Below are 12,356 nucleotides of genomic sequence, written 5' to 3'. Positions count from 1 at the left end.
CTTTCTCCAGTTTCTTTCCCCCCATAAATAGGAAAAAAAGAAGATAAAAAATACCCTTCCAGCATTATTCATTTCACTACTTTGGCTTTATTGCTGAAAATAAACCAACACATCAGTAAAAACAATAAATAGTCATTGCCGACACTGCTTATGTACAGAGTTGCTTGAAAGTATCAGGCTCCATCTGTGTTATATTCTTTCACGAGAAGTTAATCGACACAATGCTGCGTTTTTGCACACACAAGTTAAACATACTTTTAGTTGCAGACATTTTTTAAGAGCTAATACATGAGAAAGTTTAACTGGTATTTTGTGGGAAAATTTACAACACCTGAAGTTACATTTTGCCAGAAAGTCATTCTTCAAACATTAAACTGGAGCAAAAGAAGGGACTAAGAAATATTGCTATCAGATGACATAGTTCAAAGTTGTATTCTACAGTAAGGTTTTTCAGTGCAAAAAGTGAGACTTTAATGCAGTCTGCAACACTGGTAAAGCTCTCCTGTAAAATTTATGACCTCATAGTTCTACCATCATTCAGTGGGGACTAGAACAGAAAGCAGTGGTATATCATTTTAATCAAGTCTATCACTCAAGAGGCTAGAGAGTTGTATAACACTGTCAAAGAAAATCAATGTGCATAAACAATGAACATGCTTTTAATTCCAAGAACAATACTGTCATACCCTGTGAAAATCAAAGCAATAGGTCATGATATTATTCAGTTTAAAAAACACATTAATTAACAAAGGCACTCAAAGGATTTCATCTTTAGGTACACAATAGAAAAAAAATAGAATACAGAATAGAATACAATGTCTGAATGACACAAGGCCTCATCTGACTATGACCTCAGGTGAGTGCGCATCAGTTGCTCAGAGATTCTACAATTATGCAACATTTGGGAGCGTTTGCACCGCACCCAAGATGAGGAGGCTGGAAGACACAAAAACAGTCCACTGGTGGGAAAACGACTCCACCAAAATAGTCTTTTTATGTTTGGATTTTTTTGTATGCATATGTGCAAAAATGTGAAATTTCCATTTCATGAATGGGTGTGAGAATGTGTTGCCTTCTCTTCTAGGACATGTAAAGATTACTGTAATAAACGGGGATATATTAACCCTCGCGGATAGGTCTTTATGTACAAACCACTGCTATCAACAATCCACATGGGCTTAATCTCCAATCTTAGACGTGGGCGCTTTTGGCATGATTGGTGGAGGACGCAGCTGGTAGGTTGCTGCCTCCCTGTTTGGAGTAATAAAAATGGTTGTTCTCCTGGTAGGAGTGAGATGTGGAGGAATCGGATGAGCAGGTGACGATGGATCCACCGAGCAGGCTGAAAATAGTGCCCACCCACCCAGAATAGAGGGAGAAGCCAAATGACATGAGGCCATGCTCACGGTGGGCCCCAATGGGAAACCAGATAGTAGACACCAAACCGCAGATTGCTGAGGAGAAACAGACAGACAAAATGTTCAGTTTGAAACAGAAAATTAATTAAAAAAAACATATGATTAGATTTTATGAGAACCGAATCTTGAATTTAAACTCATCCCAAAAGGCCTGTGTAAAACAATGTCTAAATTTAAAAAATGACATTTAAATAGTGCACTTAAATCCATCCTATATCCAGTATCATTACATACAAGAACAAATTCTAAATGAATTATAGTTTTACAGACAACAGAGTACAGATACTGTATAGTTACAATAAGGCAACATGCCCACTGAATTTTAATTATGCTATCCAATAAGTATTTAAAAACACGCACACCCATATATGTTCCTGATAGCTAAAGAAAACTTTTTACTAGTTTCATTAAATCTGAGCTTCATGGTGAAAGAAAATCTGTCATGAGAAAAATGGGCGGTAGAAATATGAAATGATTTGGTCACAGGGGTTGAAATTTCATTTCAGGGACACAGGCGCTGGAAATGCTAAAGCACCAGTGAAATATTTATAAGCACAGAGTTCATGTTGTTCAGGACAAAGACAGGGTGTGGACGAGTAGGTGGAGGAGAGGAATGTGATGGAACCTTGGGGGTGGGTTCAATGGAACAGGAACATATAGGAGTGCATGTGTACCCCCAGGGAGGAAGACAGTCAAATTCAACATCCTGTGCTCGCCACAGCTTGTAAGCATCTGGTGCACGTATAAAAGTGGTCAGAATCAGAAAGGTTCAAAGAGATGTTGACGTGTATATGAACTAATCTCTTACCAGCTATGATTATAAGCACGCCTCCCAGGATGGCACGCTTGTTCTTGGAGCTCTGGGGTTCATTCCCAAGGCTGATGCAGGGCATGGACATGAGGAGCATAACCACTGCTGGGAAACCGAGGATTGAACCTGTGATCATCAGGGCACGAGTAGTCTGGATGTAGGCTATAGAAGCAGAAAAGGAAAGTTATGTGAGGAATGTACACGGCATAAAAAATAATGCAGTTTTTTTTTTTTGACGAGTCAACTCATGAATCAATAGATGAAAAAAATGAAATTATAAAGAACTTGTAGTTAGATAACGGGAAATAAATTAATTAGTGTCAAAAATATGGTGTAACAAATCGCATGAGCTCAAGTGAATAGAATAACTCAGCGTGTATAAACAAACACTGTTCAGACAACGTAGACGGAGCAGTGTATACCTGGCAGATCCAGGATCTGTGTAAGGGAGACGCAATGGTAGAGCCCTGTAGAGATGACACAATGCGCCCATGGTCCCCTGGCCTCCAGCTCATCCATCTTCTTACAGGTGTTTAAACCGTATTTACAAATATTCACCCAGTCAGTGGTGGATGTGGCGATCACTATACCTAGCCACCCGAGGAAGCTGAGGAGAAACCCGCCCAGTTGGAGACAAGAGTTTGCCATGATGAAAACTGCGAGTAAAGACCACTTGTCCCGAGTTCAGAAACCGTAAGAATCCCTAAAACTAAAGCTGAGTAAAATGACAAAACAGAAATTTAAGTGATAAAGCGTTAAATCAGTTCCACCACACAAGATAATCCGGAGCTAAATGTCCACGTCCAATTTAATAATTCCATCAAATGAGCTCTGTTGCGTACTTCAAAAGAATGGTTTAATATTACGATACCTTTTATAGGGGGAAGTTCAGTAAAGAAAAAAAAACTAGCTTAAAACTTTCAGCCAATCAGAAAATCACGTTTGCTATCTTCAAAAAACAAGATGTGCACTCCCCTTTACCGGATCAAGTGATGCAGACTGTGTTGGTGGCTGAGATTGAAGCACAGTGTTTAACAAGAGGCCTGCTGCCATCTACTGGTCATACTGCATTCTCTTCAAATGGAGTGGCAGAAAGGTGCATCGTCTCCAACGAAACAATCCCTTATCAAAAAAGTTGTGCACCCTTTCGTCCGTCCTCTTTTCTGTTTGTGACCGTCGTGTTGCGACTCCTGTTGTTTCCCTTTACCAAAACCAGCTTGGTTAAATTATTATTTATTAAATGTTGATGTTTGGGGGGGCTTAATGTTTTTGTTTTGGATTTTTTTGGCGTAAATTTTACCATTACTATTTTTCGTTATAATTTTTCTTTTGGTAAATCTTTTTCTATCAGCATCTTAATTTATTGGGCAAACAGACACAAGGCATGATTAAGACCGCTACACAATCAACACTGAAATAACCTTGAATGTCTGTCTGTGACAGCAGCAGGGGCGGATCTAGAAGGGTGGCATGGGGTGGCAAGTGCCACCCTAAAATGATCCCTTGCCACCCCAAGTGCCACCCCAGTTTTGCATATGACAGTGTTGTTTATTAAACTAAGATAGCATTAACAGTTTGAGCGTAGTTACAGTCAACAGTGAATATAAATGCTAAAACTGAATATATTGCATAGTGTCCCCCCCTCCACCGTTAACAAATGGTTCAGCCCATAGCAGGACCGGCTTTTTTCTTGTTTTCAGTAGCAAGCAATGCTTATGATTGTGCCAGAGCACATTTTGAACAACACCATGGGAATTTCGGATTTTACACATTTGGTTGGCTGTTACACTCTGGAAATGGAAGGAAGGTGAGTGTTATTAACCCTGTGGGGTCCACAGACATGCTGCACCTCCAAATCACATGACTGTTTTAAGCTGACATAGCAACAAGCTGCAGCCACGCTGAGTCTCTATTTCAGCCCACATTGAAAGTTCTGACTTCAAAGTTTTTAAATTTTAATTATGGGCCAGTAAATCCAGAGTTATGATAATATATATAAGCCACGCTTTTTTCTAAATACTGTCGTCACGTTTTTGTGTGTGTGTGTGTTTTAAGCGTTTTCTAAGGACAGCGCGAAAACAGTAAAGAAAGAAAAAAAAAAAGCCACCTCTTTTCCTATCGGTGGAAAAATGTACCATGTCGACCAATTAAAAAATAAGTCAACACGTGGGATTTGGTTGTTTAGGAAGAGGGGAGAGTTTTGGGAGTGACGGTAATGGCAGCGAGACAGAGCGAGCGAGTGTGTGTGAGAGAGATTGAGAGTTTTTAGATGTGGGAGATTTGTGACGTTTAGTGTGGAGTGTATACTTAGTGTGTTGTGTTGTCTTGTGTAGTTGTTCTGTTGTGTAGTCGTTTTGTTTTGTGTGTCAGTGAGGGCACTAATGAATGTCACTAAGGCACATTTGCAATGTAAACACTGTCACTAAGTAGAAAACCAGCGGAGTGATACACCACCTGTTGTCAGGCCTGCAGGTTTATCCCTGTGCTGCTCTCCTGTCTTTTGGTGGACAAACTTTTCTTTTACTGGCACACATCATTTGTGGGGCATCTTATTGCGAAACCTGACTGTTCTCTCATTTTAGTTTTAGTAATATTTTTAAATGGTTGTACAAAATGAAAAAAACGGCAGGTGTATTGGCTGCATTTTTAGATAAATAGTTGTATATGTTTACAAAAGTACAATTTATATTTGCATTTCAAGTTATAAAAATTTACTCAACATGTCTGTGGGGTTTTTTTTACAGTAAAAAATACTACTAGGATTTTAAGTTCTTTGTGTGATTTCAGATCAGTAATACTAATGCAGTATGTCAGTGAAAAAAACAACTAAATTCAGTTGAGCTGAAAATAATGATACCAAACAAGGCGGGGGGGATCAAATGAAACAATTTGAGGGTGAACTACAAACGTAAACTCAAAAGGAGTCAAAAATATCCGGCTGTATTTCAGACCTCAGTGGGTTAATCCAACAAATCATGAAAAATTAGGTTTAAATTTTTGTTCATGACAGTGCAGATTTCTGACATTTTGTGTAATTTAAGCATGTAACAATGTGATTGTTTTCTAACAAATAACAGTGTGAAACTTAAGTTAGACTTGTGTTTGTAAATGAACCGCCCATGTTGTGTAGCTTTCTGGATTTTATACTTATTGGGCTACATATTTATTTATTATACAGGCTATACAGTACATAAAATCAAAACTCACATGTTTTATGTAACTAAAGTGTGTAATTATGTGGGCTACAGACAATAATTAAGTTATAGACTATATTTATATGAAAAACGTGTATACTTACTGCATTTGAATCATTTTAACCAATTATTGTAACCACCTGCATATGTGTTTGGGGGAAAAAAAAGGCTTTGATTTTGCCACCCCATTTGATTTCTTTGCCACCCTCATGCCACCCTAAGAAAATTTCTCTAGATCCGCCCCTGGACAGCAGTCCAATTTATCAGCACTACATGTTCAGAATCACCCGAGAACAGTCAGTAATAATTTTATATGTTGTGCAGTGGTTCACACATTCACCTAACAAGCAAAGGATCGATTCTAGAAGTAGACACAAATCCATTGGGGGCTGTGTCAGTAAGGAAATCCACCTTAAAAATATGTCAAATCCAATATGTGGAGCTATCTGCTGTGCAACTCGTCTCCTTCTTCTTCGTTTTTTTGACATATAAAGGCTGTGGCTGAAAATGGGCATTTTATGTTTGGTGGTCTTGTTTACCACCTAAATACCAGCTTCCTCTGCTGTCCCCTGGTGAGTGTTGCTTGCCCTTAAAGCTACTTAGTTATCTTGGGATGTAAGGTAAACTGATTAATTTTGTCATGTGACGATGCAGGGGGAGGTGGGCGGGGTCAGAACCACATAGTGTTCAGTTGAAGGAGCCTATCTATGTATCAACATACAGATATGATGGCCCACAGGAATTGGGGGCTCTACCTAACAAATGATGATGATCTCAATAAATTAAAATTGAGCAGAAATAATTGTTCAGTCATCGCAGATTAAATATTATAGCTGTTTATTTTTCTCCTGTGTTGTCTGCTCTAATTTATTGTCCACATGTATATACAGTACCTTTTCCTTTAAGCAAATTGGAGTAGATTTGTTTATTTGGCTGTTGTACCAGGGTGTGTTAGGAAGTATTTCCATTCACTTTACTCTGTTCTTGTGTTTCCTTTGTTTCTGTGCCTGCATCTTTTCTCTTTTTTTTGCCTGTTTTGTTAACTCTCTGTCAACTCTCTCTCATATAGTGTACAAGCCTGGGAGAAATTTACTGTGTCCTCATGAACAGGTGAAATTAGATTCATTTTTTCATAGAGTCTTAGATGCATGCCCACTTTTGATCTACACCCACATTCAGTATGATTTCTGCCCGTTACTCTGTGGTATTAGATTTAGACACAGTTTGGGACTTCTAACATCATGGTAAAGATCCCTCAATCTTGGAGCCACTAATTAATGATCCAAATCATCAACAGGGGGCGATATAGCACAGCAGTGGCCCACCGTTTACATTCAGGTGTTGTATGACAAGGTGTTTCCTTCCACCCGTCCTTGCTGGATGGAGTTAGGTAAGTCCTCCATCACTCACATCACTCAGTGACGTGGCAGCAGCATAGCAATCATTCTGAGAGGAAGACTGAAACCGACTGAGACTTTTCAGATACCCCAAGGTCACTGACTGTAATGGCATCTTTAGGCTACATCCTTATTGTGTGTTTTGCCCATTGCTCTTTGCCACAGATGCACAAATCTCAGATTTTATTCATTTCAGCACATCTCATCAGATCAGGTATGATCAGAATATCTAAACAGAAAAAAGCCTCTCATCAGGTAGGCCTACGCTACTTTCAGCCTGAAAGAAAACATTTCTCGACAAGAATCCTGAAAGCAGTGTTACTTTGAATGTATCTGTCATAGCTTCCAGGTCAATGGATTTTACTTTGAGAAAATTTTGACATCAGAGATGTGGGCTCAATAGTATTACCTCACCCTGCATATCAAAATTTAACACAGGCTGCATACTTTTTGTAACTCCACCAGGTACTGTGGAAAAAAGTAAGGAAAGACTAAGACTTAAATGTATCAGCAGGACAAAAAGCTGCTGAAAAGCCAAAGTTGTAGTTGTATTCTTTTTTTGGGTAATAGCACTGTATCTTGTTAATGCAGTTTCAATATTTCTTTCAGCTGCTTCAAAGAGAAAACCTTCCACTGAAGATAATCATTTATGGCTTTCACTTGGGTCCACCAGAGCTATTGGGTTATAGTCATTCAATGTAGCTTTGTTATATTTTAAAAGAGACTACTTTGTTTCAGATCAATATTTATACTTTGTTCCCTTCAAGACAGCAAATGGGTTTGCTGCATGCACTTGGTGGAGTTAGACTATTAAAAATGTCTTTACCATTACACCATCTGCAGCTGACACGACTGACTTTTTTTTGTAGTCTTTTGTTTTATTGTAGATTACTTTGCTTTTACTGGGTTAATCTTATATCTAAAATGTATTAATAGGTGCACAGGCAGTGTGTTTAATGGTGAGAAAATGAAAGAAAAGAGGAAAAACACAAATGTATATCTTCAGATAGTATCTCGAACCTTATGAGACACAGTCTGTGTGCATCACATTAGTGTAAAAGTGGTGGGATAAAAACACATTAGATAAACACATAGATCATTGGGGTAAGTGGTTTAAGCCAGTCAGCCATATAAGAAGTGTTACACTTCATCTCTCCCACCATTTAACTACTCTGTATGTCATTCATATCGCTCTCTGTCTCTCCCCTCAACTCTCCAGCTCAACTGCCTAATAGAAATGGATGAATGCATAGATACAAAGATGGATGGATATAGATAGATTGCTCTTAGTAACTAAATCAAAGATGGAAAAAGTGAGGGAGTATGCATGCATGAAAGGGGGGAAAGCACAATGAAAAAAGAGTCAAAAATAAGAAATATCCTGAACAGGAGAAGAGAAAATCCCACTATGATTCCCTGAGCAGTTTGTGACATACTGGTCGAGTCAGGCGGCAAGGGGATGGGAATATTATGCTAATGGGCTAAGGACTGCAACAGTGACACTGACACAGAGGGATGATGGGATTCTATCCCTCCTAGGGAGAGAAAGAGGGGAGGGGGCAGTGCATGCAGCATGTTTGTGTGTGTGCCTGTGGACAGGGCATCTGAACACAGCAGAGAGGAAGCACAAGAGAGTAACTCCTCTCTAACCCCTCATGCTGTCAGAGCTGTCAGTCAGTCAGCTGGAAGAGATGAAGACCAATGACATGCTCTTTGTCTCTGAAAACCCGGACTAGTGGTCCAGTTCAGAGGTGGAGTTGCATTGGAAGAGAATGAGTTATGAGTGGGGAGGTGAAGAGAAGCAATGATAAAGTGATTGGAAGAAGAAGGTTACCGTTTTAGGCCAGCCCACTGTGATGGAGTGGCAGCCATATTGGATGAGTCATCCCCAGCCTAAGGGAATGATGGGTACTTTTTCAAATAGATGTCAAGTCACATTCTGTGATTAACAGGAGCCAGAAGCGGAGGAGAAGACGATCATTCCAACAGTGACGTGACTTGCACTGATGAGATTTCAATCAAAGTGCTTCACAGTTGATGTGTTGAGGAAAAAACGAGTATGCATCATTTAAATGTTAAACACAAAGCATCTGCTCGGCAAAAGTGTTATCAAGCACATAAAGTATCAACTTGACTTTTTATAATGTTGGGTCATTTATTAACTATATTTTAATTACGTTTTTCTCCATAATGGCAGTCTCTGTTGTGCCTTTATGCATCTCTTGGTCATTTGACAGAACTATGCAAAGAAGTTTATATTTTGATATTAAGTTGAGAAACACCTCCTGAACTCTCTTTGGCAAGCCTTCTTTGAGTATATATAGATAAGCAGTCTTTAAAAAGGCTTTTTGGAAGGACATTTCAAAGCTTTTTTTTAAATTGTCTTTTATGTGTAAACACAACACCCCTTGAGTTATGTGTTTTTTATGCTTGAATAAGTCAAAGGTCATTGTTAAATGGCTTAAAAAACAAAATCCCAGCCCAGACCTCCTTCTCCCCAACCACCTCCTGCAGCCTTTCTGGGGGAACACCAACAAGGCGTTCCCAGGGCAGCTGAGAGATATAATCTCTCAGCGTGAATCCAAAATATATATTATATATAAATATATGTATGTAGTGGACTGAAAGTTACTGAAAAAGTAGCCAATAACCAAAGAAAATCTTTGCTCAACACCACTTAAAAAACATAGAAATGATAGGAAAGTGTGGCTCTTTGGAAGCTAGATATACAGAAATAAGAGTTGGGTCAAGAACTTTGCACAGTACTGTATTTCTCAAAGCAATGTTTAAATTACATAAATTATGGTGAAGTTCTGTTAAGTAAAACTAAAGGATGTATTTTAGAACTTAGGCACACTTTTGCTGACATATCCTTATGCAATTATAAGACATTGGAAGGAAAGATCCTTTCTTTTAAATAGACTTTAGTGCAGAGCTTCCAAATTTAAGTTGCTGCTTAGTTGTGCTTTTGAAAATTGTTATACATCCCTGGATTTATGCCTGGTGTTAACATGCATCTCTTGTCGGGATATTGCACAGACACGATTAAGATGGATTACACTTACATCTTCTATTCTCTTCCACTGTGTGCATCCATCGTTCACATCACTTCCTGTAATAATGTTGCTGAGTTATTACATCATTTGATTGACATACTAATGCAATTTCCATTTTGTTTTTGGATTTTTTTATATGAACGTTTGCGCAACACCTTCACTTCTCTGGTATTGTGCTTTTTTAAATGTCTTTTTTGTCAAATAGCTTTGGTGGCTCATAATTTTTCTCATTAAAATGGGTTTCCAGTAATTAACTTTACTTGAACACCAGTTAATGTTAGCCTTTGGCTGTCAGGAAGTGGATCTCACTGTGACAAAAGTCTTCAGTAAACCCACTAGTGAAGTAAGTGGCTGAGTGCTGCTTTATGCTTCACACAGATATCTCTTTGATTTGACTGCACTCTAGAGCAGTTGGAGCATGTTGCTGCAGTTGGAGCAGAGTTGGCCATGTGTTTGCAGTGTAGCAGCCATCACTCACCACTAACTGTGTTAGCCATTAGTATCAATTAATCTCAGCAAATGCTGTTGGCCATTACACTCAATGCATCACCACTGGCTCTGCTAACTACATACCACACAGAACATAACAGAGTGGTAGAACCCCGTCGCTCTCTGGGAGAAGATGAGAGATACATGTGTCGTTCCCCATATGGCTGAAGAGAGGGAAGAAAGTTACAGCTAGAGAACAAGCAAGGATAAAGAGGGAGGGAGAGACAAATGGAAACAAAGGTGATATATAATTCATCCTGACCCTCTGGGACCAAGGAGCGCAGATTCTGTCAACACAGTAAATGCACTCACAGGATTTGTCATAATATTTCATTAATGCTGGGAAGAGATTTACGTAGGTACCAGGGGTTAGGAGGGTGGATTAAGAAAGGGGCGTTTTCCAAAGTACATGTTCTGAACTGTTCTATATAAACATATTTTGAAGCTACCTGTCAGTTGGCACATGACCTGAGCTGCCTCTTTCCCATCTGGTCCTATTCCTTCCATACAGCCCCTCTCTCAAGCATTTTCAAACTGCTTAAATTAGCCTCCTCATCATTCTGCTCTTTATAATCCTCCTCTTCCCCTCCCCTCTCCCCTGTTGTCACCAGGAATAGAATAATCTATTGCTCTTTACACGGTGGGCTGTGCATTATCTAATATAGGAGATGGGAATGTGTTGGGCAGTGAGACAGAAAGAGAGAGAGATGGAGAGATATAGGGAGAAGGAGCCATGTTGTGACTCGTAAATCATTTTGATGAGAGGCTCTGCAGTAGTGGACTGAGTTGAAGTTGGGCCATATGTGAACCACAGGATTACGTTAGACCAGTTAAAGGGATAGTTCAACTCTGTGTGTTAAATGAAGTCCAGAAGTCAGGACATGTCTGACTTAGTCCGAGCAACAATTTGTGACTGCAGGCAGGTTTTAAGCATGGCATATATATCTGTACTGTGTGCAGATAAATAGAAGCATGATGATACCACTCCTGGCAAAATTATTGTGATGACAGACTGTTGGAAGAGTGCCATAAAAAGTCCTATCTGTCGCTGGTTAAGAAATTGTTCCAGCATATACAGTAACTTTCCCCAGAACCTTAAATCATCTAAATGAGCTAAAGCACTTACATTTTCCTACTTTAAAGGAAGCTGCAGGCAGAGCCATGCTAGCTGCCCGTCCTGCTTTCATTCTTTAAGTTGAGCTAGCTTACGCACCAGCTCAGTGAATGTATGGGTGACTGAATTCACAAATCAAGTAAGCCCAGATTTATATCTTCTAAAATGGAAAATTTTAACGCATTAATCAAAATAACCGTACAGGGAATTCCAGCTAACATTTGCGTTTCATTAACTAATTTCTTTGGTGTTGTATCCCTAAACATTACTTTTCTCACTGCTCTCATAACCCTTTTCCCAGAACAGCAGTTAGCTGTTTTCCACCCTATACTACATGCCCTGCACCAAATGACAGTTAGCACACTGACCATTTAACTTTATGGACCATTTAGTAGCTAAAGATTTTTTCCTGTGCTGTGAGGCACCAAAACTAATCTAAAAGGAGAGCTTCATTCGATCAGTTTAAACACAAAACTCCAAATGCCTGCTAACGTCACATTTTCCATTTTAGAAGTATAGCAATATGATTATTAAAAAATGAAATTGGATGAAAAAATGGTGTAAAAAATCCAGGTTGAGGTTTGGATAAGTAATTAAAGCTCTTTGTTTTCATGAGGAGACCTCTACACCTCGACACCTCTATCTTTATTATAAATATCTCAGCGACAGAAAACGTATACTGGAAAAGATCATTGGAGTAGGTAAGAAATTGTGTAATCATAAGCAGTATGTCCATTGACATTGAGACAAGCAATGTGTTCATGGTAACTCTGCATCAGCAATGGTGGACTATTGGTATATATTTCTAGGAATTTCTGAATATTTCAATCGTGAAAAAAATGGTATTGACATTGCCCATAAAATTCAGTATCAGACG

General features: G+C 39.0%; 1 protein-coding gene and 1 long non-coding RNA gene across 2 annotated transcripts; one reads left to right on the top strand and one right to left on the bottom strand.

Annotated features, from left to right (window-relative positions):
- Window positions 1–67: 67 nt before the first annotated feature.
- Window positions 68–2,877, bottom strand: cldn11a (claudin 11a). The gene is made up of 3 exons (XM_003442886.4): window positions 2,652–2,877; window positions 2,227–2,391; window positions 68–1,454 (listed from the first exon to the last, which is right to left on the bottom strand). Exons 1-3 carry the CDS (start codon window positions 2,875–2,877, stop codon window positions 1,192–1,194), a joined length of 654 nt encoding a protein of 217 aa, XP_003442934.1. The 3' UTR covers window positions 68–1,191.
- A 1,127-nt stretch (window positions 2,878–4,004) lies between these two features.
- Window positions 4,005–7,607, top strand: LOC109196027 (uncharacterized). The gene is made up of 4 exons (XR_002057504.2): window positions 4,005–4,036; window positions 6,493–6,533; window positions 6,721–6,813; window positions 7,430–7,607. It is a non-coding gene; the product is annotated as an uncharacterized LOC109196027 (long non-coding RNA).
- Window positions 7,608–12,356: the final 4,749 nt, after the last annotated feature.

The sequence above is a fragment of the Oreochromis niloticus genome, linkage group LG19 (genome assembly GCF_001858045.2).
Source record: "Oreochromis niloticus isolate F11D_XX linkage group LG19, O_niloticus_UMD_NMBU, whole genome shotgun sequence".
NCBI classification, from domain to species: Eukaryota; Metazoa; Chordata; class Actinopteri; order Cichliformes; family Cichlidae; genus Oreochromis; species Oreochromis niloticus.
The sequence above is the reverse complement of the archived record's forward strand: the minus strand, read 5'-3'. Positions and strand labels throughout refer to the sequence as shown.

Bases quoted from the DNA above. Each gene is read 5' to 3' on its own strand.
- cldn11a (XM_003442886.4), bottom strand. From the start codon at position 2,877: ATGGCAAACTCTTGTCTCCAACTGGGCGGGTTTCTCCTCAGCTTCCTC. The intron at 2,392-2,651 runs GTATACACTGCT...CTGCTTCTATAG, and splicing joins ACAGATCCTGGATCTGCCAG to CCTACATCCAGACTACTCGT. The intron at 1,455-2,226 runs GTAAGAGATTAG...GTTTCTCCTCAG, and splicing joins CGTGCTTATAATCATAGCTG to CAATCTGCGGTTTGGTGTCT.